The 27,131-nt window shown below is 50.6% G+C and overlaps 1 protein-coding gene across 1 annotated transcript in view; it reads left to right on the top strand.

The window, feature by feature from the left end:
• LOC135179180 (ATP-binding cassette sub-family A member 10-like) overlaps positions 1 to 27,131 on the top strand; it is a 58,439-nt gene that overhangs the window by 12,216 nt on the left and 19,092 nt on the right. Inside the window, exons 5-25 of the mRNA XM_064150653.1 lie at positions 61 to 161; positions 2,252 to 2,478; positions 3,729 to 3,867; positions 4,191 to 4,376; positions 6,497 to 6,644; positions 7,810 to 7,981; positions 9,242 to 9,300; positions 10,479 to 10,589; positions 10,677 to 10,852; positions 11,881 to 12,000; positions 12,686 to 12,824; positions 12,954 to 13,044; positions 15,493 to 15,632; positions 16,500 to 16,619; positions 17,453 to 17,648; positions 18,716 to 18,882; positions 20,818 to 20,945; positions 22,334 to 22,471; positions 23,522 to 23,635; positions 24,779 to 24,949; positions 25,338 to 25,448. Of these exons, the coding sequence (XP_064006723.1) occupies positions 61 to 161; positions 2,252 to 2,478; positions 3,729 to 3,867; positions 4,191 to 4,376; positions 6,497 to 6,644; positions 7,810 to 7,981; positions 9,242 to 9,300; positions 10,479 to 10,589; positions 10,677 to 10,852; positions 11,881 to 12,000; positions 12,686 to 12,824; positions 12,954 to 13,044; positions 15,493 to 15,632; positions 16,500 to 16,619; positions 17,453 to 17,648; positions 18,716 to 18,882; positions 20,818 to 20,945; positions 22,334 to 22,471; positions 23,522 to 23,635; positions 24,779 to 24,949; positions 25,338 to 25,448 (2,954 nt within the window). The remainder of the gene's footprint in view (positions 1 to 60; positions 162 to 2,251; positions 2,479 to 3,728; positions 3,868 to 4,190; positions 4,377 to 6,496; positions 6,645 to 7,809; positions 7,982 to 9,241; positions 9,301 to 10,478; positions 10,590 to 10,676; positions 10,853 to 11,880; positions 12,001 to 12,685; positions 12,825 to 12,953; positions 13,045 to 15,492; positions 15,633 to 16,499; positions 16,620 to 17,452; positions 17,649 to 18,715; positions 18,883 to 20,817; positions 20,946 to 22,333; positions 22,472 to 23,521; positions 23,636 to 24,778; positions 24,950 to 25,337; positions 25,449 to 27,131) is intronic.

The following is a 27,131-nucleotide window of genomic DNA, read 5'->3' as shown; positions in this document are numbered from 1 at the left end:
GAAAACCAACCAGGTTTCACAACTCTTATCTGTGATACCCTAAACCTTTGTCCCCTGCAGATACCTGCTACAATTTCTCAGCCATCTACTGCCAGAGCCCAAAGTACTGGTACAAAGGTTTCCTCTCCCTGCAGTCCAGCATCGATGCTGCTATCATAGAGGTAAAGCAAATTCAACAACCAGCTCAGGTGCTCTGTGATTTTCAGCTTGGCCCAGGCAAGGCAATTCATTCTGTGGCAATAGCAAGGGACAGGCTTGTCAGGAAATTCTGCAGCAAGAGGACTTTTCAGGTCATCAGGGAGTGAGAGGACTAGGGGGAATGGAGCAAAGCTGGAGGTGGGAAGGTTCAGGCTGGATGTGAGGAGAAAGTTCTTCAGCATGAGAGTGGTGAGAGGCTGGAATGGGTTGCCCAGGGAGGTGGTTGAGCCCCCATGGCTGGAGGTGTTTGAGGCCAGGCTGGCTGAGGCTGTGTGCATCCTACTCTAGGGTAGGGTGTCCCTGCCCATGGCAGAGGGGTTGGAACTGACTGCTCCTTGTGGTCCCTTCCAACCCTGCCTGATTCTATGATTCTGAAGCAGGTGTTTGAACTCAGCCCTCCCAGTACTATTGGCAGCCATGGTGGGAACTCAAATGCAGTGAAGAAAATGATGAGGTTTGCTTTGCTTTTGAAGATCTGTAGGCTAGAGCACATCTCCTACAAGGACAGGCTAAGACAGTTGGGGCTGGAGAAGAGAAAGCTCAGGGCAGACCTTGTAGTGGCCTTCCAGTGCTTAAAAGGAGTCTGTAAGAAAGCCAGAAAGGGACTTTTTACAAGAGCTTGTAGTGATAGGATGAGAGGGCATGGATTGAAGCTTGAGGAGGTCAGATTTAGAACTGGACATTAGGGAGAAGTTCTTTGCTCTGAGAGTGGTGAGACACTGGAAGAGGTTGCCCAAGTGGAAGCCTCACCCCTGGAAGTGTTTAAAACCAGGCTGGGTGAGACTTTGAGCAACCTGCTCATGGCAGGGGGACTGGAACTAGATGATCTTTAAGGTCCATTTCAACCCAAACCATTCCATCAACCTGGTCTTGTGCTCACGGCTCGGGGAGTGGAACTAAATGATCTTTAAGGTCCCTTTCAACCCAAACCATTCCATCAACCTGGTCTTGTGCTCATGACAGGGGGGTTGGAACTAGATGATCTTTAGGGTCCCTTTCAACCCAAACCATTCTATGTTTGTATGATTTTGCTGCCCTTTTAGAATGATGCCCTCTCTCAAAAGCCAGGGACCAAAGGTGATACCATTAGGGTATTTCTCAGCTGCCAAGGAAAAGACAGCTCCAGCAGGAGACTGGAGTGGTGCCCCTGTTAACTGCATGAGTTAGTTTCAAAGCAGGCATCTCTATCATGTTTTTTTATCCTTGCTTTCCAAATTGTTCCTCAAAAGCATGCTGAGGTGATGGTCACTCCACCTGACTCTGCACCTCCAGCTGCCCAGGCTGCTTTCATACTTGGTGAGCAAAATAGCACCTTGGGGAGCTTGAGTCATTTGGGTGTCTGGAACCTTATCTTTGGATGAGCTGAAGGATTTCTCTGTCTCAATAGCCAAAGGAGAGAGTCTGGGAAGGTGTAGACACAAAGTGAGTCAGTCCAGTGAGCCTTTTCTGTAGGGTCTTCTTTCATTATTTGCTGATGTTTCCTATAAAGCCACTTGAAAAATCTAACAATCTATGGCTGACATCTCCAAAGGTTCCTTATACAGAATCATAGAATGAAACAGGTTGGAAGAGACCTCCAAGCTCAGCCAGGCCAACCTAGCACCCAGCCCTAGCCAAGCAACCAGACCATGGCACTAATTGCCCCAGCCAGGCTTTCCTTCAACACCTTCAGGGACAGCAACTCCACCACCTCCCTGGGCAGCCCATTCCAATGCCAATCACTCTCTCTGCCAACAACTTCCTCCTCACATCCAGCCTACATAAATTTATGGATGTTAGGAGGAAGTTCTTCACAGAGAGAGTGATTGCCTTTGGAATGGGCTGCCCAGGGAGGTGGTGGAGTTGCTGTGCCTGGAGGTGCTGAAGCAAAGCCTGGCTGGGGCACTTAGTGCCATGGTCTGGTTGCTTGGCCAGGGCTGGGTGCTAGGTTGGACTGGCTGAGCTTGGAGGTCTCTTCCAACCTGTTTCATTCTATGATTCTACATCTGACTGCAAAATAAAAACCAAAAAGAAACCACTTAAATGCTGAGATGCTGACTTTGGCTTCCTTTAGTTGATGGCAAATCATTCTGTCTGGGAAGAAATGAAGTCCATCGCTGGCGTCCGCATGAGGTCCCGGAGCATCATCTTCTCCATCACTGTAGAGTACAGCTACTTCATGATTACTGCTGTCATGTGCTTCTATCCACTCATGTATTTCTTATCAGTGAACGTGGTGAGAGAAAAGAAGCTGCTCAAAGTGTTGATGAAGACCATGGGGCTGCAGGATATTGCCTTTTGGTGAGTTCTTTCTCTTTTGATTGAAGCATCCTTCTGCTTCTTGGGCAGTTGTGCAGTGAGTTAGTAAGTAGCATGAGCTACTAAGTTTAGCAAGTCTAAGGAGCAATCAAGAGGGTTGAGAATGGTAGCAGTGTATTCTTATTCCCTAGATATTTCCTCTTAAAGTGGCTCATGCTGCCTGGTCCACATAGAGTATGAATGAGTTGATCCTGGGCTGCAAAGGTCATGAGGATACTGGAATGGGCTGCCTGGGGAGGTGATGGAGTTGCCGTCCCTGGAGCTGTTCAAGGCAGGATTGGATGTGGCACTTGGTGCCATGGTCTGGCCTTGAGCTCTGTGCTAAAGGGTTGGACTTGATGATCTGTGAGGTCTCTTCCAACCCTGATGATACTGTGATGAGGGAGCTGGAGCACCTTCCTTATGGGGACAGGCTGGGAGTGCTGGAGCTGTTCAGCCTGGAGGGGAGAAGGCTCCAGAGAGACCTTGTGGCAGCTTTCTAGCACCTGAAGAGGTGGGAAGGGACTTTTTACAAGGGATTTCTGGGACAGGACAAGAGGGAATGGATTGAAGCTTGAGTAGGGCAGATAGAGACTGAAGATGAGGGAGAAATTCTTTGCAGTGAGGTTGATGAGACACTGGAACAGGTTGGCCAGAGAGTTCATGGATGTTATTGGTACTATTCAGGGCCAGACTGGATAAGGCCTTGACCAAGCTGGTCTAGTGGAAGGTGTCTCTGCCTAGGACAGAGGGCTTGGAACTAAATGATCTTTCAACTGAAGCCATTCTATGGATCTCTTAACAGAAAGAGTGATTGTCCATTGGGATGGGCTGCCTGGAGAGGTGGTGGAGTCACCATCCCTGGAGCTCATAGAATGATACAATCAGCCAGGTTGGAAGAGACCTCCAAGCTCATCCAGTCCAAACTATCACCCAGCCCTACCCAATCAACCAGACCATGACACTAAGTGCCTCATCCAGTTTTGAACACCTCCAGGGCCAGCGACTCCACCACCTGGGCAGCCCATTCCAGTACCAATTGATTGTGTTTAAAAGGAGGCTGGATGAGGCACTTAGTGCCATGGTTTAGTTAATCAGAAGAGTTAGGTGATAGGTTGGGCTTGATGATGTCAGAGGTCTTTTCCAGCCTGCTTAATTCCAGGAACCTGCAAATATTTCACTTTGAAATGGCTCTGCCATGCAGGTGAAGTTGTACCAGCAGTGGAAGTGTGATGCCACTTTTCCATCCACAGGCTCTCCTGGAGTCTGCTCTATGCTGTTTATGTGATGATCCTCTCCTGCCTGCTGACAGCTCTCGTGGTGCATGACATTTTCCCCCTCAGCAGCTTTGCTCTGGTGTTCCTGCTGTTTTTCCTGTATGGTCAAGCATGTGTAAGTCAGCTTTTAAAGCCAAACCTCCTCACTTTATTACTGCCTTGGTGAACCTAAATGTCCCTCCAGAGTCTTTGTCACTGTGCTCAGGACAGGCCATGCTAGCTGAAACCACTGAGAGGCTTCTCTGGTTCAGATCACAGCCTGAAGGTCTGACAGGCTGGCTGCAAGAGACCTGATCTGAAACTCAGACCAGCCCACTGAGAAGGACTTCAGTGCAGTTTGTCAAACAGACCCTGTTCACCAGTGCCTGGCAAATGGGAGTTCTACCCTTAAAGAGCTTTATTTCCTTCAGTGGCTGAAGGAAACTTCTCTTCTTGCAGATCCACCTGGTTTTCATGCTCTGCTCCCTCCTGAGGACCTCCAAACTCGTCAGCTCCATGGGGTTCCTCATCACCTTTCTCTTTGGATGCCTGAGCCTTGCAGTGCTGATAGAAGAACTCCCAGAACCCCTGAAGTGGTTTCTTGGTCTCTCCTGTCCTTTTGCATTTAATGTTGGCATTGCAAAGGTAAGGAAGAATCATAGAATCAGTCAGGGTTGGAAGGGACCAGAAGGATCATCTAGTTCCAAGCCCCCTGCCATGGCCAGGGACACCCTACCCTAGATCAGACTAGCCACAGCCTCATCTAGCCTGGCCTTAAAGACAGAAGAACCATCTCTGCAGCTGAACCTTTCCAGCAGCCTGCTGTCCTGGGCCACTCAGGAGAGACAGAGCAAATTCTGTCACAGGCAGTGGCAATAGAAGACCTTTTCTGTGCTTTGCTGATAGAGAAAGGTTTAGGAAGTCACAGGCCCACAGGATGTTAGGGGTTGTGAGGGACCCAAAGAGATCATTGAGTCCAACCCCCAGCCAGAGCAGGAGCATATAATCCAACTCAGGTCACAGAGGAACTCATCCAGACAGGCATTGAAAGCCTCCAGAGGAGGAGAAAAGGACAAGAAGAATCATGGAATGGTCTAGGTCGGAAGGGACCTCTAAAGCTCATCTAGTCCAACCCTCTGCATTCAGCAGGGACATCCTCAAGGATTGTCCAGAGCCCTGTCGAGCCTCAACTTGAATGCATCCAGGGATGAGGCACAACCACCTCCCTGGGCAACCTATTGCAGTGTTCCCCCACCCTCATGGTGCAGACCTGTTCCTGATATCCAATCTAAATCTGCTCTTTTCAGGGGTGAAGCCATTGCCCTCCATCCTGTCACTGCAGGCCTTTGCAAACAGTCTCTCTCCATTCTTCTTGTAGAAGCATGAGAGATTTTGATTATCAGAACACTGTGATTTGATTGTCAAATGTGCATTAGACATTTAGCAAGTGCATAGGCATTTAGGCAAGTTTATCACAAGCACAGCATGGGAGAGTCCTAGAAAGCTTTTTCTGTGCTACAGTCCTCATGTCAAAACCACAGATTGTCCACAGCTCTGATATCTTCAGGGGCTTTTCATAGAATCATAGAATCAGCCAGGTTGGAAGAGACCTCCCAGCTCAGCCAGTCCAGCCTGGAGATACTGGAAGGTGTCCAGAGAAGGGCAGCAAGGCTGGAGAGGGGCCTGGAGCACAGCCCTGTGAGGAGAGGCTGAGGGAGCTGGGGGTGTGCAGCCTGCAGCAGAGGAGGCTCAGGGCAGACCTCATTGCTGTCTGCAGCTGCCTGCAGGGAGGCTGTAGCCAGGTGGGGTTGGGCTCTGCTGCCAGGCAAGCAGCAACAGAAGAAGGGGACACAGCCTCAAGTTGTGGCAGGGCAGGTCTAGGCTGGATGTTAGGAGGAAGTTGTTGGCAGAGTGATTGGCATTGGAATGGGCTGCCCAGGGAGGTGGTGGAGTGGCTGTGCCTGGAGGTGTTGAAGCCAAGCCTGGCTGGGGCACTTAGTGCCATGGTCTGGTTGCTTGGCCAGGGCTGGGTGCTAGGTTGGATTGGATGATCTTAGAGGTCTCTTCCAACCTGCTTGATTCTATGATTCTGTTCTATGATTCTATTCCATGAAACTGAGCTTACAGCTGATTTATCATATGGTTAAATCAGTCACTCTACAAAATCAAACTTTGTTATGGCTCTGTCTTTATTGTGCTCTCTGACTAGAGACCAGCCCTGAGGAGGGGGACTTGGGGGTGCTGCTGGACCAGAAGCTCAACAGGAGCCAGCAGTGTGCACTTAGAGCCCAGAAAGCCAAGCAGAGCCTGGGCTGCAGCATGCTGGGAGGTGTCTAAGGCTGAGGCTGTGTGCAGCCTGCTCTAGGGTAGGGTGTCCCTGGGCACGGCAGAGGGTTTGGCACTGGCTGATCCTTGTGGTCCCTTCCAACCCTGACTGATTCTATGATGCTATGATTCTATGATTCTACATCTCAGGGCTGCTTCCCACTACCTCTTACTTTTCATGTCTTTGCTCTCATTTTCAATTGGAAAGAGTAAAGACACCAAGGAAATATACTTCTGGGAATGCTGAAATAATTCCTTCCTTGCCTTCCTTTTTAGACTCAACAATATCAGAAATTTCTTTTCCCTTCCCCACTAGAAAGCAAGGGAGAAAATGTAGTACTACAGTTGCTAACAAAGTCAATTGCATCCATGGTTTGATGGCTCATGCTTGGTTTTCCAGCCCCAAAACCAAAAGTCTTCTTCTTTGTGCTTTATTTCAGGTTTTCCACTTGGAAAAATATGGGATGGGTTTTACTTTTTCTAACCTCATGGATGAATCCTACTTTTTGTTTTCAACTTACATTATGCTGCTCTTTGACTCCATCCTCTACCTCCTGTTAGCTTTGTATTTCGACAAAGTCCTGCCAGGTGGGTTTGAGTTCTGCTTGTGGTCAAACCTTCTTCTTTGGGAGTGTTGATTTCAATGGGCTGTGTGGAACAGCTCCTCAAGTTAACAACTGCTGGGCTGCTCCATTCTCTGGGTCAATCAAAAGGTGGGTTTAGAGTAAAAAAACTGCTCCCAACACAAGTAGGACATGGAACTGTTGGAGCGAGTCTAGAGGAGGCCACCAAGATGCTCAGAGGGCTGCAGCAGCTCTGCTCTGGGGACAGGCTGAGAGAGTTTGGGCTCTGCAGCCTGGAGAAGAGAAGGCTTTGAGGAGACCTTGGAGTAGCCTTCCAGTATCTGAAGGGGGCCTACAGGAGGACTGGGGAGGGAATATTTGGTCTAGTTGATTGGATAGGGCTGGGTGATAGGCTGGACAGGATGATCTTGGAGGTCTCTTCCAACCTGGTTGATTCTATGATTCTATCATTGACAAGGTCTTGTAATGACAGGATGAGGAGGAATGGGTTTAAACTGGCAGAGGGAAGATTGAAACTTGAGGTTAGGAAGAAGTCACAGAGTGAGGGTGGTGAGAGACTGGCACAGGTTTCCCAGGGAGGTTGTGGAGCACAGAAGCACCCAATGTGATCAAAGATCACATTGGGTGCTTCTGTGCTCCACAACCTCCCTGGAGATGCTCAGGACCAGGTTGGATATGACCTTGAGGACCACATTCTGTGATTCTCTGCTCCACAACCTCCCTGGAGGTGTTCAAGGCCAGCTTGGATGAGGCCTTGAGTGACCTGTTCCACTGGGAAGTATCCCTGATTGGAACTGGATGATCTTTGAGGTCCCTTCCAATGTAAACCATTCTCTGATTCTATCACCAAGTCTTTTTTCTGCCCCTGAGACACAAATCAAAGACAACAGTGCCACAAAGTGTATTTTTATTCCTTTCTAATCATCCTGCTGTTGACCTAAAACCATGCAATGAAGTGTGAGACAACAAATTATCAAGCAGCATATTAAATTGACTACCTACAGCCCTGCAATCAACCTTCTCACCTTGCCTAGCCCAGCTTTGAACCTCATTTTCCACCTAAAGTCCCAGTTTTGGATGTGATCAGCACATCCCATAGTTTAGTCGAGGAGGATGTCTTGGTTGTGGCTTTGATTAGTGACAAATCTCCTTCTTCCCTTTCCTCTCAGGCAAATATGGCATTCCTGAAGCCCCCTTCTTCTGCCTGAAGCCTTCCTACTGGCTACGGAGCAGGAGAGGTCCCACCAGGGGGACGTCTGGAATGGGAGCAAGCTCGGAGGATCACCTTGGTGACAACGTAGAGCCAGTGCCCCCTGAATTCATAGGGAAAGAGGCCATCAGGTTAAGAGAGAGGGAACTGCTGTCAATGCCCTCAGAGTTGGGTAGCTTGGGTTTAATGCTCCCACAGCCCATGGTTCGTGGCAGCAGCTTTGGTTTGACTTACACAGGCGGTTTTCATGTTTAGGAGGCTCTTCCAAAACCATTTCACAGAGGGAAAATAGGGCTGGATTTGGAGAAGGTCATCAGATCATCCAGGCTGGTCACTAATGGTGAAATCCAGATAAATGCACATAAACCCCCAAACCCCAAAGGATTTTGGTCTGGACTTTGCCCAACGCCAACAAGGCAAACATTGAGGGCAGTCTGTTACCAAACAGCCTTCTGTTGCAATGGGCTTGACCTTGCCTATGCAAGGCTGGTGTGCCAGGCAGGATGTCCATGCCCCTGCACAGAGGATGCCCAAAGCCTGCTAAGGACTGGCTGGAGAGCAGCCCTGAGGAGAGGAACTTGGGGGTGCTGCTGGAGGAGAAGCTCAACAGGAGCCAGCAGTGTGCACTTGCAGCCCAGAAAGCCAAGCAGAGCCTGGGCTGCAGCAGCAGAAGTGTGGCCAGCAGGGCCAGGGAGGGGATTCTCCCTCTACTCCACTCTGCTGAGACCCCACCTGGAGTACTGCATCCAGTTCTGGAGCCCCTATGACAAGAGGGCTGTGGAGATGCTGGAGAGTGTCCAGAGCAGGGCCAGGAGGATGCTGAGAGGGCTGCAGCAGCTCTGCTGTGAGCACAGACTGAAAGAGTTGGGGCTATGCAGGCTGGAGCAGAGGAGGCTCCCAGGTGACCTTCTTGTGGCCTTCCAGGATCTGAAGAGAGCCTCCAAAAAAGCTGGGGAGGGACTTTTGAGGCTGTGAGGGAGTGGTAGGACTGGGGGGGGAATGGAGCAAAGCTGGAAGTGGGGAGAGTCAGGCTGGCTATGAGGAAGAAGTTGTTGAGCAGGAGAGTGGTGAGAGGCTGGAATGGGTTGCCCAGGGAGGTGGTTGAGGCCCCATGGCTGGAGGTGTTTGAGGCCAGGCTGGCTGAGGCTGTGTGCAGCCTGCTCTAGGGTAGGGTGTCCCTGGGCATGGCAGGGGGTTAACTGGCTGCTCCTTGTGGTCCCTTCCAACCCTGACTGATTCTATGATGCTATGATTCTAAATCTCTGGGCTGCTTCCCACTACTTCTTACTTTTCATGCCACTGCTCTCATTTTCAATTGGAAAGAGTAAGGACACCAGGGAAATACACTTCTGGGAATGTTGAAGTAATTCTTTCCTTGCTTTCCTTTTTAGACTCAACAATATCAGAAAAACATATAAAAAGAAGGACAAGAAGACAGAAGCTTTAAGAGGTAGGAAAGATGCAAGGCTGATTCCTGTTTACGAGGAGGGAAACCACTTGTGCCAACAGTCAAAGAATTTAAACAGCACCTGCCTTGCTTGGGAATTCATGCCAGATATTAATGGATGTGACTAAATCCTGACTGCTGTATTTCTGTCTTCCCTGCTAAATACAGAGCAGCTTCTTCTGCCTTTAGTTTGTAGAGCTTTGACCCAGGTTGCTTATTGCATTTTTTGGTTAATTATTGCTATTTAGTTCTTACCCTTCTTGACTTATCTTGCCTGCAATGATGAGGGAAGGAGGTGGGGGCTGGAGGGAGATGAGGGTTGGAAGGAAATGGGGGTTGGAGGGAGATGGGGGCTGGAAGGGGATGGGGGCTTGGTGGGAGATAGGGGCTTGAGGGAGATGGGGGCTGAAGGGGATGGAGGCTTGAGGGAGATGGGGGTTGGAAGGAGATGAGGGTTGGAGGGAGATGGGGGCTGGAAGGGGATGGGGGCTTGGTGGGAGATAGGGGCTTGAGGGAGATGGGGGCTGAAGGGGATGGAGGCTTGAGGGAGATGGGGGTTGGAAGGAGATGAGGGTTGGAGGGAGGTGGGGGCTGGAAGGGGATGGGGGCTTGGTGGGAGATAGGGGCTTGAGGGAGATGGGGGCTGAAGGGGATGGAGGCTTGAGGGAGATGGGGGTTGGAAGGAGATGAAGGTTGGAGAGAGATGGGGGCTTGAGGGAGAGGGAGGTTGGAGAGAGATGAGGGCTTGAGGGAGATGGGGGTTTGAGAGAGATGGGGGTTGGAAGGAGATGAGGGTTGGAGGGAGATGGGGGCTTGAAGGACATGGAGGTTTGACAGATATGAGAGTTTGAGGGAGGTGGGGGCTTGAGGGAGACAGGGGCTTGAGGGAGGTGGAGGTTTGAGGGAGGTGGTGGTTTGAGGAAGGTGGGGGCTTGAGATGAGGGCATGGGGGAGATGGGGGCTTGAGAGAGGTGGAGGTTTGAGGGAGGGGGTTTGAGGGAGGGGAAGGTTGGAAGGAGACAGGGGTTGGAGTGAGATGAGGGTTTGAGGACATGGTTTAGCAGCAGGTTTGGTAGTCACACCATGGTTGCCTTTGGCAGCCCAATCGCCTCTGCGGTTGTAAGGAGCTGAGGCAAGCCCAGCCTCATCCCTTCCCAAACTGCAGCCTGTTTTCCTTCTAGGTCTGTCCTTAAACATTTATGAGGGTCAGATCACTGCCTTGCTGGGCCACAGTGGGGCTGGCAAGACAACCCTGCTAAACGTGCTCAGTGGGTACACTTTGCCTTCTGAAGGTAGGATGGCAAACGATGGGCTGGGCTGGCTCAGGAGCTGGCAAGGACCACTTTGCTTCACCTCATCCCATTTATTCCTGCAAACAGGCTCTGCCAGCATATATAGCTACAAACTCTCTGAGATAGGAAACAGAGAAGAGATTGGAGAGATGATTGGCATTTGCCCACAGATCAACACACACTTTGAAGTCCTAACAGTGAAAGAGAACTTGAAAACCTTTGCAGAAATCAAGGGCATCAAGGCCAAAGAGGTGGAGAGAGAGGTGAGTCTGTGCTCTCCTGAAACATCACTGTGAGGTGTGAGGGGCTGTGGGGCCTCAAACTGCAGCAGGGAAGGTTCAGACTGGACAGCAGGAAAAGCTTTCTCACAGCAAGAGTGGTCAGGCATTGCAATAGGCTGCACAGGAAAGTGGTTGAGTCACCATCCCTGGATGTGCTTCAAGGTGGTTTAGATGGGGTGCTTGGGGGTATGGTGGGGGGGGACACACCCACACCTTGGCAAGTAGGATCATTGTAGATAGTCTACAATTAGAGTCAAGACTCATGACAAGTTGGCTACCTACTCAAGTCAAGTAGGTAGTCTACAACTACCTGAAGGGAGGCTGTAGCCAGGTGGGGTTGGGCTCTGCTGCCAGGCAAGCAGCAACAGAACAAGGGGACACAGCCACAAGTTGTGGCAGGGCAGGTCTAGGCTGGATGTTAGGAGGAAGTTGTTGTCAGAGAGAGTGATTGGCATTGGAATGGGCTGCCCAGGGAGGCGGTGGAGTCTGTCCCTGGAGGTGTTGAAGCCAAGCCTGGCTGGGGCACTTAGTGCCATGGTCTGGTTGCTTGGCTAGGGCTGGGTGCTAGGTTGGACTGTTTGAGCTTGGAGGTCTCTTCCACCCTCTTGATTCTATGATTAAATGGTTGGACTTGATGACCCCAGGGGTCCCTTTTCCAACCTGAATGACTCCATGATTCTAACCCCCACCTTTCAGTAAAGGCTCCTTTTGCACTGAGAAGCTCAAAGGTCCCATCTGGCTTAGTCTTCTACAAACTGAGCCTGGTGTTGAGCTTCAATCAAGGTAGTAGGCAAGTCTGTGGGTTTGGTGCAACCACATTGGTTCCCCTGCTCAAGCCAAGGAGATGAGGGGGTGTTAGCAGGTTCTGCAGTGGCTGCTCCTGTCAGTGATGGTAGACCTTGATACAGGCTGATAGATGCTGCCTTCAACCCCAGCCACCTCTCCTTCATGGCTCATGAAGGGTGGAAGGACAACTGGTGCTGAGAATGGGCATCTTTGTGCTGTTCTAGGTACAAAACATTTTGGAGCTGCTGGATATCAGTAACATCCAAGACATTCAAGCTGAGAAACTGAGTGGTGGGCAAAAAAGGAAGCTCTCCATTGGCATAGCCATGCTTGGAAACCCCCAGGTAAAGCTGCAGGCTCAGCTCTGCGATGTAAGGAGTGCTCAGGTGCACTATAACCTCATGCATGCCCCTGGCTACAAGTTCATGCATGATTTCAGGCATCTTCAAAGTGCTCACAATGCCTAAAGCTCACTAATGTGATCGTTTCTTTTTGTAAACCCATCTTGCAGTCCAGTTGTAAAGCAGACAGACAGAACCCTGACCACCACAGAGCTCCCCTGAACAGCTCCTCCATGCTTAAAGGTGTCCTGGGTCTCTTGCCTTCAGGCTCTGAGGTTTTCAGGAGAACACCAAAACCAGAGGACCTGCAGTTTCTCTGGCTGTGAGGAGTGTCTCATTTCCTCATTGCTGGCTGCAACTATCTGAAGGGAGGCTGGAGCCAGGTGGGGTTGGGCTCTTCTGCCAGGCAAGCAGCAACAGAAGAAGGGGACACAGTCTCAAGTTGTGCCAGGGGAGGTCTAGGCTGGATGTTAGGAGAAAGTTGTTGTCAGAGAGAGTGATTGGCATTGGAATGGGCTGCCCAGGGAGGTGGTGGAGTTGCTGTCCCTGGAGGTGTTGAAGCAAAGCCTGGGTGGGGCACTTAGTGCCATGGTCTGGTTGATTGGCCAGGGCTGGGTGCTAGGTTGGCCTGGCTGAGCTTGGAGGTCTCTTCCAACCTGCTTGATTCTATGATTCATCCTCTCTGCAGGTTTTGCTGCTGGATGAGCCCACAGCTGGGCTGGATCCTCTTTCCAGGCACCGTGTGTGGAGCCTCCTCAAGGAGCACAGAGCTGGCAGGGTGATCCTGTTCAGCACCCAGTTCATGGATGAGGCTGATATTCTGGCAGGTAAGCACAGGCTCAGGCTGGTGCAGCTCTGAAGAGCATCCCTGGAGCAGAAAGCCCATGGGGAGGTTCAAAGTTTTGAGCTGCTCTACAGCTGAATCTTGTGTGTCTTTGATTTTCTCCTGCCTTCAGACCGCAAAGCTTTTATCTCCCAGGGGAGGCTGAAGTGTGTTGGATCTTCTCTGTTCCTGAAGAAAAAGTGGGGGCTTGGCTATCATTTAAGGTACCTGCTTCAGCCTCAACAACTGCTGTCTGAAAACATGCATGTGCAAGGAGCCACCAGGATGACTCTAAGGGGGAAATGACAGAATTAAGCAGGTTGGAAGAGACCTCCAAGCTCAGCCAGGCCAACCTAGCACCCAGCCCCATCCAATCAACCAGACCATGGCACTGAGTGCCTCATCCAGGCTTTGCTTCAACACCTCCAGGGACAGCCACTCCACCACCTCCCTGGGCAGCCCATTCCAAAGGCAAATCACTCTCTCTGCCAACAACTTCCTCCTAACTTCCTCCTAAATGTTAGAGCAGATGTCCTCAAACTGAAATTAATCGAGGCAGCTCGTTAGTCCACAGTGAGGAATGGATGCAGCTTCTGGAGCTTTCTATTTCTGCAAGTGAGGGTGGTGAAACACTGGAAGAGGTTGCCCAGGGAGGTTGTGCATGCTCCCTCCCTGGAGGTGTTCAAAGCCAGGTTGGATGGGACCTTAGAGTCATAGAATCAGCCAGACTCGGAAGGGACCACAAGGATCAGCCAGTTCCAACACTCCTGCCATGGCCAGGGACACCCTACCCTAGAGCAGCCTGTCCAGAGCCTCAGACAGCCTGGCCTGAAACACCTCCAGCCATGGGCCCTCAACCACCTCCCTGGGCAACCCATTCCAGCCTCTCACCTTGAGTGACCTGTTCTAGTGGGAGGTGTCCCTGCCTATGGCAGGGGTTTGGAACTTGATGATCTTTGAGGTCACTTCCAACCTAAACCATTCTATGATTCTAAACCTAAACCATTCCAACCTAAACCATTCTATGATTCTAAATCTAAACCCTTCCAACCTAAACCTTTCTATGATTCTAAACCTAAACCATTCCAACCAAAACCATTCTATGATTCTAAACCCAAACCATTCCAACCAAAACCATTCTATGATTCTAAACCCAAACCATTCCAACCAAAACCATTCTATGATTCTAAACCCAAACCATTCCAACCTAAACCATTCTATGATTCTAAATCTAAACCCTTCCAACCTAAACCTTTCTATGATTCTAAACCTAAACCATTCCAACCAAAACCATTCTATGATTCTAAACCTAAACCATTCCAACCAAAACCATTCTATGATTCTAAACCCAAACCATTCCAACCAAAACCATTCTATGATTCTAAACCCAAACCATTCCAACCTAAACCATTCTATGATTCTAAACCCAAACCATTCCAACCTAAACCATTACATGATTCTAAACCTAAACCATTCCAACCAAAACCATTCTATGATCCTAAACCATTCCAACCTAAACCATTCTATGATTCTAAACCTAAACCATTCCAACCTAAACCATTCTATGACTCTAAACCATTCCAACCTAAACCATTCTATGATTCTAAACCTAAACCATTCCAACCTAAACCATTCTATGATTCTAAACCTAAACCATTCCAACCTAAACCATTCTATGATTCTAAAACTAAACCATTCCAACCAAAACCATTCTGATTCTAAACCTAAACCTTTCTATGATTCTAAACCTAAACCATTCCAACCTAAACCATTCTATGATTCTAAGCCTAAACCATTCCAACCAAAACCATTCTATGATTCTGAACCCAAACCATTCCAACCTAAACCTTTCTATGATTCTAAACCCAAACCATTCCAACCTAAACCATTACATGATTCTAAACCTAAACCATTCCAACCTAAACCATTCTATGATTCTAAACCTTTCTATGATTCTAAACCCAAACCATTCCAACCTAAACCATTCTATGATTCTAAACCCAAACCATTCCAACCTAAATCATTCTATGATTCTAAACCCAAACCATTCCAATCTAAACCTTTCTATGATTCTGAACCCAAACCATTCCAACCTAAACCATTCTGTGATTCTAAACCCAAACCATTCCAACCTAAACCATTCTGTGATTCTAAACCTAAACCATTCCAACCTAAACCATTCTATGATTCTAAACCCAAACCATTCCAACCTAAACCATTCCATGATTCTAAACCCAAACCATTCCAACCCAAACTATTCCATGATTCTAAACCTAAACCATTACAACCTAAACCTTTCTATGATTCTATACCCAAACCATTCTATGATTCTAAACCTAAACCATTCTGTGATTCTAACCCCAAACCATTCCAACCTAAACCATTCTATGATTCTAAGCCTAAACCATTCCAACCTAAACCTTTCTATGATTCTAAACCTAAACCATTCCAACCTAAACCTTTCTATGATTCTAAACCCAAACCATTCCAACCTAAACCTTTCTATGATTCTAAACCTAAACCATTCCAAACCAAACCATTCCATGATTCTAAGTCAGCAAATACAGTGATGGTTGTTGGTTGGCCAGTTTGTGGTTTGTTCTGATGTTTTTGGGGGTCATTGAGTGTTTCCTTCCCCAAACTAAGCATCTCTATTCTGTTCACCCCAACAGGATCCACGTCAGTGAGTCTTGTGACCTGCAGAATGTGACCTCTCTGGTGAAGCAGTACATCCCCAACGTCATATTCTCAGGACACAGGCAACATGAGCTGAGATACAAACTGCCACTAGAATATGTGAACAAATTCCCAGGTAATGGTTATCAAAATCATTGGGAATTGTCCATAGAGGGAAAAAAATAACTAGGCATGTAGGGGAAGGGTAAGGAAGAGGCAGATTTTCTACAGGTGTCTCACAAAGACATCAGATATCAGGCAGTGACAGGACAGGAGCAAAGCTGGAGGTAGGGAGATTCAAAGTGGAGGTGAGGAGGAAGTTGTTGAGCAGGAGAGTGGTGAGAGGCTGGAATGGGTTGCCCAAGGAGGTGGTTGAGGCCCCATGGCTGGAGGTGTTTGAGGCCAGGCTGGATGAAGCTGTGGGCAGCCTGCTCTAGGGTAGGGTGTCCCTGGGCATGGCAGAGGGGTTGGAACTGGCTGCTCCTTGTGGTCTCTTCCAGCCCTGACTGATTCTATGTTCAGAAATTGCATTTTGATGCAGTTTCAGCATCCCTTTAGCAGATCTTCACTCACTGCATCCATCACATCCAGTCTGAGAGTCCCACAGAGGATGCATGGTCTGAAATGCTGATGCTAAAATAGCTTCACTAAGTTATGCATCTGGCAGTTTTGTGTTCCTCCAGACCCTTCTGATCCTGGTAGCTCACTGCTTTATTGTTTCCCCTGTCACTGGGGATGCTTCAGTCAGGTTGATTCAGCTGAAACCAAAGCTGCTTCTTGATTTTTTTTGCTTTGAGGGAGACAAAGCCCTGGAGAAGGCTGCCCAGAGAGGTTGTAGAGTTTCCCCTCGAGAAGTTTCAAACTCACCTGGGCATTGCAATCCTGTGAAACCTGCTGTGGATGCCCCTGCTCTATCAGGGGGATTGGACTGAATGACCTCCAGAGGTGCCTTCCAACTCCAACCATGCTGGGATTCTGAGATCACTTTGCTTCTGTCCTGCAGATCTGTTCATTGGTCTGGACAGCTTCTCTGACCAGGGGATTCTCAATTATGGAGTCAGCATGACAACCCTGGAGGATGTCTTCCTGAGGCTGGAGGGAGAAGCCACAGTGGATCAAGAAGGTACAATCATGGCTGAAACTATAGAATCTGCAGCCAAAGAGAGCAGTCCCTTTGCAGCAACACCTGGGCATGGCCCCAGCTGTTGATAACCAGGTGGCTCTTAATTTGTCACACATTAGAAGCTGGTCTTCAACAGGGGAAAAAGATTTGGGGGTCCTAGTTGGTGGGAGGTTTACCATGAATCAACAGTGTGCTCTTGTGGCCAACATCATTCTGGGGTGGATTAGCAGGGCTGTGGTTAGCAGGTCAAGAGAGGTTCTCCTGTCTCTCTACTCTGTCCTGCTGAGGCCACATCTGGAGTGCTGTGTCCAATTCTGCCCCTCCCCCAGTTCAAGAGGGACATAGAACTGCTTGAGAAAGTCCAGCACAGAGACACAAAGATGCTGAAGGGAATGGAACAGCTCTGTTATGAGGAGAGACTGAGGGAGCTGGGGCTGTGCTGATGGGAGGAGACTGAGAGGTGACCTCATCAGTGGTTATAAAGATGTGCAGGGTGAGTGCCAGGAGGCTGGAGCCAGGCTCTGCTGGGTGATGCCCAATGACAGCACAAGGAGCACTGGGTGGAAGCTGAGGCATAGGAAGTTTCATTTAAGCATGAGAAGGAATTTCTTCCCTGTGAGGGTGGCAGAGCACTGGAACAGGCTGCCCAGGGGGGTTGTGGAGTCTCCCCCTCTGGGGATATTCCAAACCTGCCTGGATGTGTTTCTGTGTGATCTGCTCTAGGTGATGCTGCTCTGGCAGGGGGGCTGGAGGGGATGAGCTTTGGAGATCCCTTCCAGCTGCTGACTTTCTGTGATCCTGTGATAAGTGTGCACGTGGAAAACTCTCTACAGATGAGCACGGCCCCGGGGAGGAGTGGGGAGAAGCAGGACCACGGTGCCCCGACGAGACAGAGCTGAGCTCCCTGCTGCTGGCGGGCGCTGGGAAGGCGACGCTCAGGGGCTGGGCGCTCTGGAGGCAGCAGGTCTCTGCCATGGCCTGGGTGCACTTCTTACACCTGAAGAGCTCAGCGAAAAACCTGCGCTCAGTGTAAGTACCAAAGGGATTGGCTCTTGCACAGCTGCACCTGGGCTCGGTCACGGCAAGGGGAGACGATTTTCACCTCCCTAATCATAGAATCAACACCTCCAGGGACAGCGACTCCACCACCTCCCTGGGCAGCCCATTCCAATGCCAATCACTCTGTCTGACAACAACTTCCTAACAACATCCAGCCTAGACCTGCCCTGACACAACTTGAGACTCTGTCCCCTTGTTCTGTTGCTGCTTGCCTGGCAGCAGAGCCCAACCCCACCTGGCTACAGCCTCCCTGCAGGTAGCTGCAGACAGCAATGAGCTGTGCCTTGAGCCTCCTCTGCTGCAGGCTGCACACCCCCAATGTGCTATGGTTCTGTGAATGGTCATTGCTCAACAGGTTTAATAGAAAGAGCATTGGGTGCCTCAAATCCAGCACAGCATTTCCACAGCACATCCAGTTCTGGAGCCACGTCCAGGTCTGGAGCCCCCATTACAAAAAGGATGTGGAGATTCTGGAGCATGTCCAGAGAAGGGCCAGGAGGATGCTGAGAGGGCTGCAGCAGCTCTGCTGTGAGCACAGACTGAAAGAGTTCGGGCTGTGCAGGCTGCAGAAGAGGAGGCTCCCAGGTGACCTTCTTGTGGCCTTCCAGGTTCTAAAGGAGGCTACAAAATGCTGGGGAGGGACTTTTTAAGCTGTGAGGGAGTGCCAGGACTGGGGGGAATAGAGCAAAGCTGGAAATGGAGAGAGTCAGCCTGGCTGTGAGGAGGAAGTTGTTGAGCATGAGAGTGGTGAGAGGCTGGAATGGGTTGCCCAGGGAGGTGGTTGAGGCCCCATGGCTGGAGGTGTTTGAGGCCAGGCTGGCTGAGGCTGTGTGCAGCCTGCTCTAGGGTAGGGTGTCCCTGGGCATGGCAGGAGAATTGGAACTGGCTGCTCCTTGTGGTGCCTTCCAACCCTGACTGATTCTGTGACTCCTTTTGGAGGGTGCTGAGCAGACAGTTTCCCTTCAAGGAAATGCATTCTGCTGACTCTCCCTTTTCTGGGTGTTCACTCGTGTTTGTTGTGCTCTCTCTTCACACAGCCTGCTGCTCTATGTGGTTTTCCTGCTTCCTCTGGTTTTGCAACTCTCCTTGTTTGGTGCCTGGCAGAGCGTCAGCAGCTGGCAGCTCTCCTCTGCCCGCTACTTCGTGCCCCTGGGGCAGAGAGCTCACTCTCAGATGACCACCCTCCTGCTCCAAAATGACACAGGTGAGGGCACCAAACCATTCCTCAGCCTTTCCTGGCCTGAGCCTGCTTGTGGTTGCAGAGGAAAATGAGTGAAGCAGCAGATGGTTGTCGGATGTGGTGGATCTAAGGGGTGAGGAAGGGTTTGGTGACACAAGAGCAAATGACAGGTGCTGTTTCTCAAGGGTTGTGTTTGAAGCCTGCTCTGGCTTCAGCAGCTGCTGAGATGGAATAACAAACTGCACCAGTACAGGCTGGGAGGTGATCTGCTGGAGAGCAGCCCTGTGCAGAGGGACCTGGGGGTGCTGGTGGCTAACAAGTTCCCCATGGCACAGCAATGTGCCCTTGTGGCCAAGAAGGCCAATGGGATCCTGGGGTGGATTAGGAGGAGTGTGTCCAGCAGATCAAGGGAGGTTCTTCTCCCCCTCTACTCCGCCCTGCTGAGACCTCATCTTGAGTACTGCCTTCAGTTTGGGGCTCCCCAGTTGAAGAGGGACAGGGATCTGCTGGAGAGGGTCCAGCAGACGGCTACGAGGATGATGAGGGGACAGGAGGGCATGGCTGATGAGGAGAGGCTGAGGGACCTGGGGCTGCTTAGTCTGGAGAAGAGAAGACTGAGAGGGGATTTGATAAATGTTTATAAGTATCTGAGGGGTGGCCAGTAGGGAGGGGACAGGCTCTGCTCACTGCTGCCTGGGATAGGACAAGCAGCAATGGATGGAAGCTGCAGCACAGGAGGTTCCAGCTCAACACAAGGGGCAACTTCTTTGCTGTAAGGGTCCCAGAGCCCTGGCACAGGCTGCCCAGAGAGGTTGTGGAGTCTCCTTCTCTGGAGCCTTTCCAGGCCTGTCTGGATGTGTTCCTGTGTGACCTGAGCTAGATTGTGTGGTCCTGCTGTGGCAGGGGAGTTGGTCTGGATGATCTCCTTGGGTCCCTTCCAACCCCTGACATCCTCTGAGCCTGTGAAAAGTGATATAGAAGCAGATGAGATTAAGAGTGGCACATCTGAACATGAGGAAAAACTTCTTTCCTATGAGGGTGGCAAAGCACTGGAGCAGGCTGCCCAGAGAGGTTGTGGAGTCTCCTCCTCAGGAGAGATTCCACAGCAGCCTGGAAGTGATCCTGGGCAAGCTGCTGTGGGTGACTCTGGATTCTATGACTAGATTCTGTGGTCCTTATCTGGATCTTCTGAGACTCCACCTGGAGTTCTGTGTGCAGTTCTGGAGCCCCCAGCACAAGCAGGACATGGAAGTGTTGGACCCAGTCCAGAGGAGGCCACCAAGATGCTCAGAGGGCTGCAGCAGCTCTGCTCTGAGGACAGGCTGAGAGAGTTGGGGCTCTGCAGCCTGGAGAAGAGAAGGCTTTGAGGAGACCTTGGAGTGGCCTTCCAGGATCTGAAGGGGGCTACAAGAGGGACTATTGACAAGGTCTTGTAATGACAGGAGGAGGAGGAATGGGTTTAAACTGGCAGAGGGGAGATTGAAGCTGGATGTTAGGAAGAAGTTGTTTGCAGTGAGGGTGGTGAGACACTGGAACAAGTTGCTCAGGGAGGTTGTGGAGCACAGAAGCACCCAATGTGATCAAAGATCACATTGGGTGCTTCTGTGCTCCACAACCTCCCTGGAGGTGTTCAAGACCAGGCTGGATGAGTCCTTGAGCAACCTGTTCTAGTAGGAGGTGTCCCTACCTATGGCAGGAGATTGGAACTGGCTGATCCTTGGGGTCCTTTCCAACCTCAACCATTCTATGATTCAATTCACTCCACACAAACTAACAAGCAGTGATCCACCACATCTCTGCTGTCTGATGTCTCCACTTAGCAGACTTCCTCTGCTTTTGTCTGGTGGTCATGGATTTACAACAAAACCAAACCAACCAACCCAAAAAAAAAAACAACCCAAAGCACCAAAGATTCTCTTGTTCAGTGTTTTGATTCTCTGCTTTTGGCTTTCACACCAGGCAGAGACATTGAAGACTTCATCCATTGGCTGGAGAGCCAAGACCTCACAGTGGAAATAGCCAATGAGGAAAACATCACAGAGGACCTGAACCACAATGGGGCCATCAAAGTCTCTCACAAAGATCAGGTGAGGATTTTTGCTGTTCTTCTCCTCCTGTTTCTTCCCCACAACTGATTAATGAAGGGAGATTGGCTCCACCTATGGGATAGTCCTGTTGGGTAAGGTTTGAAAGGGTTTGGATCAGTGAGCTACATTCTAGAGCAGACCTTGTCTCCCCCCTCTTAGACTTTACTGACCTCAAACACCTCATAATTTGTTGTTTCTTTTTACAAACAAGGCATCACTCTGATATGGGTCAAGAACTGCCTGGAGAGCCAGGCCCAGAGAGTGGTGGTGAATGGTGCCACAGCCAGTTGGCAGATGGCACTGGTGCTGTGCCCCAGGGATCAGTGCTGGGCACAGTCCTGTTCAGTATCTTTAGTGATTATCTGGACCAGGGAATTGAGTCCAGCATCAGTGAGTTTGCAGATGACACCAAGCTAGGAGCAGGTGTGGAGCTGTTGGAGGGTAGGAGAGTCCTGCAAAGGGACCTGGCCAGGCTGCATGGGTGGGCAGAGGCCAAGGGGATGAGATTGAACAAGGCCAAGTGCAGGGTTCTGCACTTTGGCCACAGCAACCCCAAGCAGCACTACAGGCTGGGGACAGAGTGGCTGAGAGCAGCCAGGCAGAGAGGGAGCTGGGGGTGCTGGGAGAGAGGAGCTGAAGATGAGGCAGCAGTGTGCCCAGGTGGCCAAGAGAGCCAATGGCACCCTGGGCTGGCTCAGGAGCAGTGTGGGCAGCAGGACAAGGGAGGTTCTTGTGCCCCTGTACTCAGCACTGCTCAGGCCACACCTGGAGTGCTGTGTCCAGTTCTGGGCTCCTCAATTGCAGAGAGATGTTGAGGTGCTGGAAGGTGTCCAGAGAAGGGCAGCAAGGCTGGGGAGGGGCCTGGAGCAGAGCCCTGTGTGGAGAGGCTGAGGGAGCTGGGGGTGTGCAGCCTGCAGAAGAGGAGGCTCAGGGCAGAGCTCATTGCTGTCTACAGCTACCTGAAGGGAGGCTGTAGCCAGGTGGGGTTGGGCTCTTCTGCCAGGCAAGCAGCAACAGAACAAGGGGACACAGTCTGAAGTTGTGCCAGGGGAGGTCTAGGCTGGATGTTAGGAGGAAGCTGTTGTCAGAGAGAGTGATTGGCATTGGAATGGGCTGCCCAGGGAGGTGGTAGAGTCACTGGGCCTGGAGGTGTTGAAACAAATACTGGCTGGGACACTTAGTGCCATGGTCTGGTTGCTTGGCCAGGGCTGGGTGCTAGGTTGGACTGCCTGAGCTTGGAGCTCTCTTCCAACCTGCTTTGTTCTATGATTCTATGATAAGCAGATAACAATTCCAGGACTGGGTTCTCCTGGTGTGCTCCTTTCCTGCTGCTTGCCTGCAGATGAGGAAAGCCAAGAGTTTCCAGCTTGTTTCCTTGCTCTTTGAAGAGCTACAGGTTCACTGTGCTGTGCCACATGGAGGCCATCAACTGCTTCCCCGTGCTCGTGAACGTCATTAGCAACGCGCTGCTGAGAGCCATCAATTCCACCCACCACATTCGCCTCTGGAGTCATCCATACTTCTCTGTAAGTCTCAGAGCCTGGCAGCCACAAGGTGTTGGAAAATAGGTCTTAACTCTGCTTAAGGTCTCAGTAAGGCATTAGGAATCAATGGGAAGCCAAGTGAGCCTCTCTGCACCTGTAAACCTGCTGGTGGCTCTGGAACCATCGCTGCAGGAAAACTGAAGCTAATTCTTCCTTCGTGGGTCTCAAGGGCTGCTGAGTGGAGAGAGTTAGCTGGGAGGCCTTCTGCAGGAGGTTTCTAATTGTCTGCTTTGATGTGGCCCATCAATTGGCCAAAGAAACAGCTCAACACAAGTCTAGGATGGAGGAGTAGGACCAGCAACAGAACAAGGGGATGAGTTGTGCCAGGGGAGGTCTAGGCTGGATGTTAAGAGGAAGTTGTTGGCAGAGAGAGTGATTGGCATTGGAATGGGCTGCCCAGGGAGGTGCTGGAGTCTCTGTCTCTGGAGGTGTTCAAAAAAAGCCTGGCTGGGGCACTTAGTGCCATGGTCTGGTTGCTTGGCCAGGGCTGGCTGCTAGGTTGGCCTCTGAGCTTGGAGGTCTCTTCCAACCTGGCTGATTCTGTGATTCTATGACCTGCACTATCTATCTCCCCTGACCAATAGTAAGCACTTTGCAGGATCATGGTTTTGGGGAAAAACCTTCTTCCTGATGATATTTGGGTCCAAATCACAGAGGATCCTTTCTTGGCAGGGGTCTCTAAGGGTCATCTAGTCCAATCTCCTTTCAGTCTCTTCCAACCTGGTTGATTCTATGATTCTATGCAAAGTAAGCAGGGACATCTCCAACTAGATCAGATTGCTCAGAGCCCCAGCAGGACTGATCTTGAATGCCTTCAGGGATGGGGCCAGCACCACGTGTCTGGACAACCTGTTCCAGTGTTCCACCAACCTTAAAGAACTTCTGATGACCAAGAACTTCTTCCTGATGTCCAAATCCCAGTTAGTGTCCATATTGCCTTATACTTCATGAGAAATGAGGGCAGATGAGTTGTGGGTTGTGGTTATTAAACCTCAGATGTTTTCTACAGCTGCTTTGTTCTTCCCTTTCCAGCTACTTTCTCCACGCTTCTGGGACTATTTTATCCACTTTTACATGGGCTATATGGTGGTGTTGTTCCCTGGCTTCCCTCCTCTCTTTGCAACAGGCTACATGCAGGATTACAAGGTAAGTTCCTGGAAAGGAGCAGATTTGGGATGGGCAGAAAGGATTTCAGTGCTGCCATGAGGACATTTGAACGTGATGGAGCAGCTCGAGGCGTTTAATCTGCGCTGCCAAAAGCAGCTTTGCAGCCAGCACACAATGCTAACAGAGGTGGGATCTTACCCCTGGGACACACTGGGAACAGAGGTTTTGTTAGCTGGAGCCATTCCCATGGGTGACACCAAACTGGGTGGAGTGGCTGCCACACCAGAAGGTTGTGCTGCTGCTCAGAGAGACTTAGGCAGGCTGGGAGTTGGGCAGGGAGAAGTGTAATGAGATTCAGCAAGGGCAAGGGTAGAGTCTGGCACCTGGCAGAGAACAACCCCAAGGATCAGGACAGGTTGGGGACTGACCTGTTGGAAGGCAGTGAAGGAGAAAAGGATCTGAGGGTCCTGGTGGATGGGAGGTTGACCATGAGCCAGCAATGTGCTCTTGTGGCCAGGAGGGGCAACGCTATTCTGGGGTGGATTAGCAGGGCTGTGGTTAGTAGGTCGAGAGAGGTTCTCCTGTCCCTCTACTCTGCCCTGCTGAGGCTGCATCTGGAGTGTTGTGTCCATTTCTGCCCCCCCCAGTTCAAGAGGGACATAGAACTGCTTGAGAGAGTCCAGCACAAAGATGATGAAGGGAATGGAACATCTCTCTTATGAAGAGAGTCTGAGGGAGCTGGGGCTGTGCTGATGGGAAAAGAGGAGCCTGAGAGGTGAGAGGTGACTTCATCAATGGTTATCAATATGTGCAGGGTGAGTGGCAGGAGGCTGGAGCCAGGCTCTGCTGGGTGATGCCCAGTGCCAGCACAAGGGGCACTGGGTGGAAGCTGAGGCATAGGAAGTTCCATGTGAACATGAGGAGGATTTTTTTCCCTGTGAGGGTGGCAGAACCCTGGAACAGGCTGCCCAGGGGGGTTGTGGAGTTTCCCTCTCTGGAATTATTCCAAACCTGCCTGGATGTGTTCCTGTGTGATCTACTCTAGGAGATGCTGCTCTGGCAGGGAGTTTGGACTGGATGAGCTTGGAGGTCCCTTCCAGCCTCTAACATTCTGTGATTCTGTGATGTTGTTGGCCAAGCAGGCACCACCACCAAACTGCCCTTTGCTTTTTGCCTTCCCAGGTGGGAGCTCGTGCCCATCTGCGCATCTCGGGGCTCTTTCCCTCAGCCTACTGGTGTGGCCAGGCACTGGTGGACATCCCAATCTGCTGGATCCTTCTCTTCTCCATGTTTGGGCTTCTGTTTGCAATGAGCAAGAGGATTTCTGTGAAGGCCAGCAGTTTCTTCTCTCTGGTACATCCCATTCCACTGCTTGCTGCTTCACGAGGGAGGGACTGGGGGAGGGTGATAGTTTGAGCACGTGTAGGGTTAGCTGAGGCACTCTGGGTGCAGACAATGCTGGCACACATCTGGATCCCGAATTGCTCACTGATCTCACCTCCAATCCTTTGGGTTCCCTCAGCTGGAAGTAGAAAGCAATGAGTCTTGCTTTAACACACTTCATTACGCCCAGCAGCAAAACCAGGCTCATTTCCACATGCCCTGATCTTCTCCAGGAGCCTTCCAACTGAACCACTTTGCTATAGATAGACTTCTGGTTGTTTGGATCACTCCATTTCCTCCTCCTTTGTCTGATTTTGGTTTGGCTTTGGTGTTGGTTTGGGGTTTTTTCCCCCTGTAGGTCACATGTTCCTTGGGTTATGGAAGTTCCATCATTCTCCTGACCTACCTGATCTGCTTCGCCTGCCGCAAAGGACGCAGCTGTGACTTCTGGTCCTTTGTCCTGATAGTGGTAAGCAGATTGCTACCCAACCTACTGTAGGGCTTGCAGAAGTGTGTTTTGAGACCTTAAGGATGCATCTCCTTAGAATCATAGTCATAGAATCAACCAGGTTGGAAGAGAGCTCCAAGCTCAGCCAGTCCAACCTAGCACCCAGCCCTGCCCAACCAACCAGACCATGGCACTAAGTGCCTCAGCCAGGCTTGGCTTCAACACCTCCAGGGACAGAGACTCCACCACCTCCCTGGGCAGCCCATTCCAATGCCAATCACTCTCTCTGACAACAGCTTCCTAACAACATCCAGCCTAGACCTGCCCTGGCACAACTTGAGACTGTGTCCCCTTGTTCTGTTGCTGCTTGCCTGGCAGAAGAGCCCAACCCCACCTGGCTACAGCCTCCCTTCAGGTAGCTGCAGACAGCAATGAGCTCTGCCATGAGCCTCCTCTGCTGCAGGCTGCACACCCCCAGCTCCCTCAGCCTCTCTTCACAGGGCTCTGCTCCAGGCCCCTCCCCAACTTCGTTGCCCTTCTCTGGACACCTTCCAGCACCTCAGCATCTCTCTTGAATTGAGGAGCCCAGAACTGGACACAGCACTCAGAGGTCAAAACACCCAGTAGAGATTATAGAATCATAGGTTGGCTTAGGTTGGAAAGGACTTTGAAGGGATGATCTTGGAGGTCTCTTCCTACCTCATTGATTCTATGATCACCTACTCCAACCTCCCCACTGTGGGCAGGGACACCTCCCACTAGCCCAGTCTGCTCAAGGCCTCATCCAATCTGTCTTTGGACACCCTCAGGCAGGATACATCCACAACCTCCCTGGGCAGCCTGTTCCAGAGTCTCATCACCCTATTACTGAAGAACTTCTTCCTCAGACGCAGTCTAATCCTCCTCTCCCCCAACTTCAAACCCTTCCTCCTTGTCTTACTGCCAGACACCCTTGTGAAAAGTCCCTCTCCAACCTTCCTTCAGCTATTGGAAGGCAGCTCTAAGGTCTCCCCAGAGTTTCTATAGCACATAAATATGGGTTTGTGTTTTCTAGCAGTCAATTCTGTGTGTAAGTCTTGTCCCCACCTTCTGGTCCCATAACCCTACTGTGGCATGGGGAAATGTTTGGCTCTACCCTGAGCTGTTGCAGGAATGGAGGCAGAAAAAAATGTATTTGTCACTCTGTTGAGCACCTCACATCCAAGAGATGTGAGATGTTGAGAGATCAACCATCAGGTTAGATACAGATAGCCTGAGCCCAAGCTGGAAGGAGATGGCTTATTTGGCATGAACCAGGATGGGAAAGAGCAGGATGGGATCCTGTGCTTCATTCTTCTTCCTGAAGCAGTCCTATACTTAGAAGAGTCATAGAATCATAGATCACAGATTGGCTTTGGCTGGAAAAGACCTTCAAGATCATCAAGTCCAACCCTTATCTAACTCTGTCAAAGTCTTATGCTCCTGAAATTGCTCTGGTGACCAAAGCTCAGGCCTTGGAGGTGTTTCAACCTTGAAGGAGGTGAGGAGGGGGGGATTTTTCCAGGGAGAGCACCAGCAGTTCCTCCATCGTGGTCTTCCACTGCTCCTTGCAGTGAAGAGAAGCAGAACTATCTAGATCACCTCTAGCTCTCTTGCCACAGGGCAGAGTAAACCTCTTTTGATAACACCTTTTAGGTGTAGCTCCCCTTCCCATGCTGAAGGATG

This window comes from Pogoniulus pusillus, chromosome 11, assembly GCF_015220805.1.
Source record: "Pogoniulus pusillus isolate bPogPus1 chromosome 11, bPogPus1.pri, whole genome shotgun sequence".
NCBI classification, from domain to species: Eukaryota; Metazoa; Chordata; class Aves; order Piciformes; family Lybiidae; genus Pogoniulus; species Pogoniulus pusillus.
This window is presented reverse-complemented; position numbering and strand designations above follow the sequence as displayed.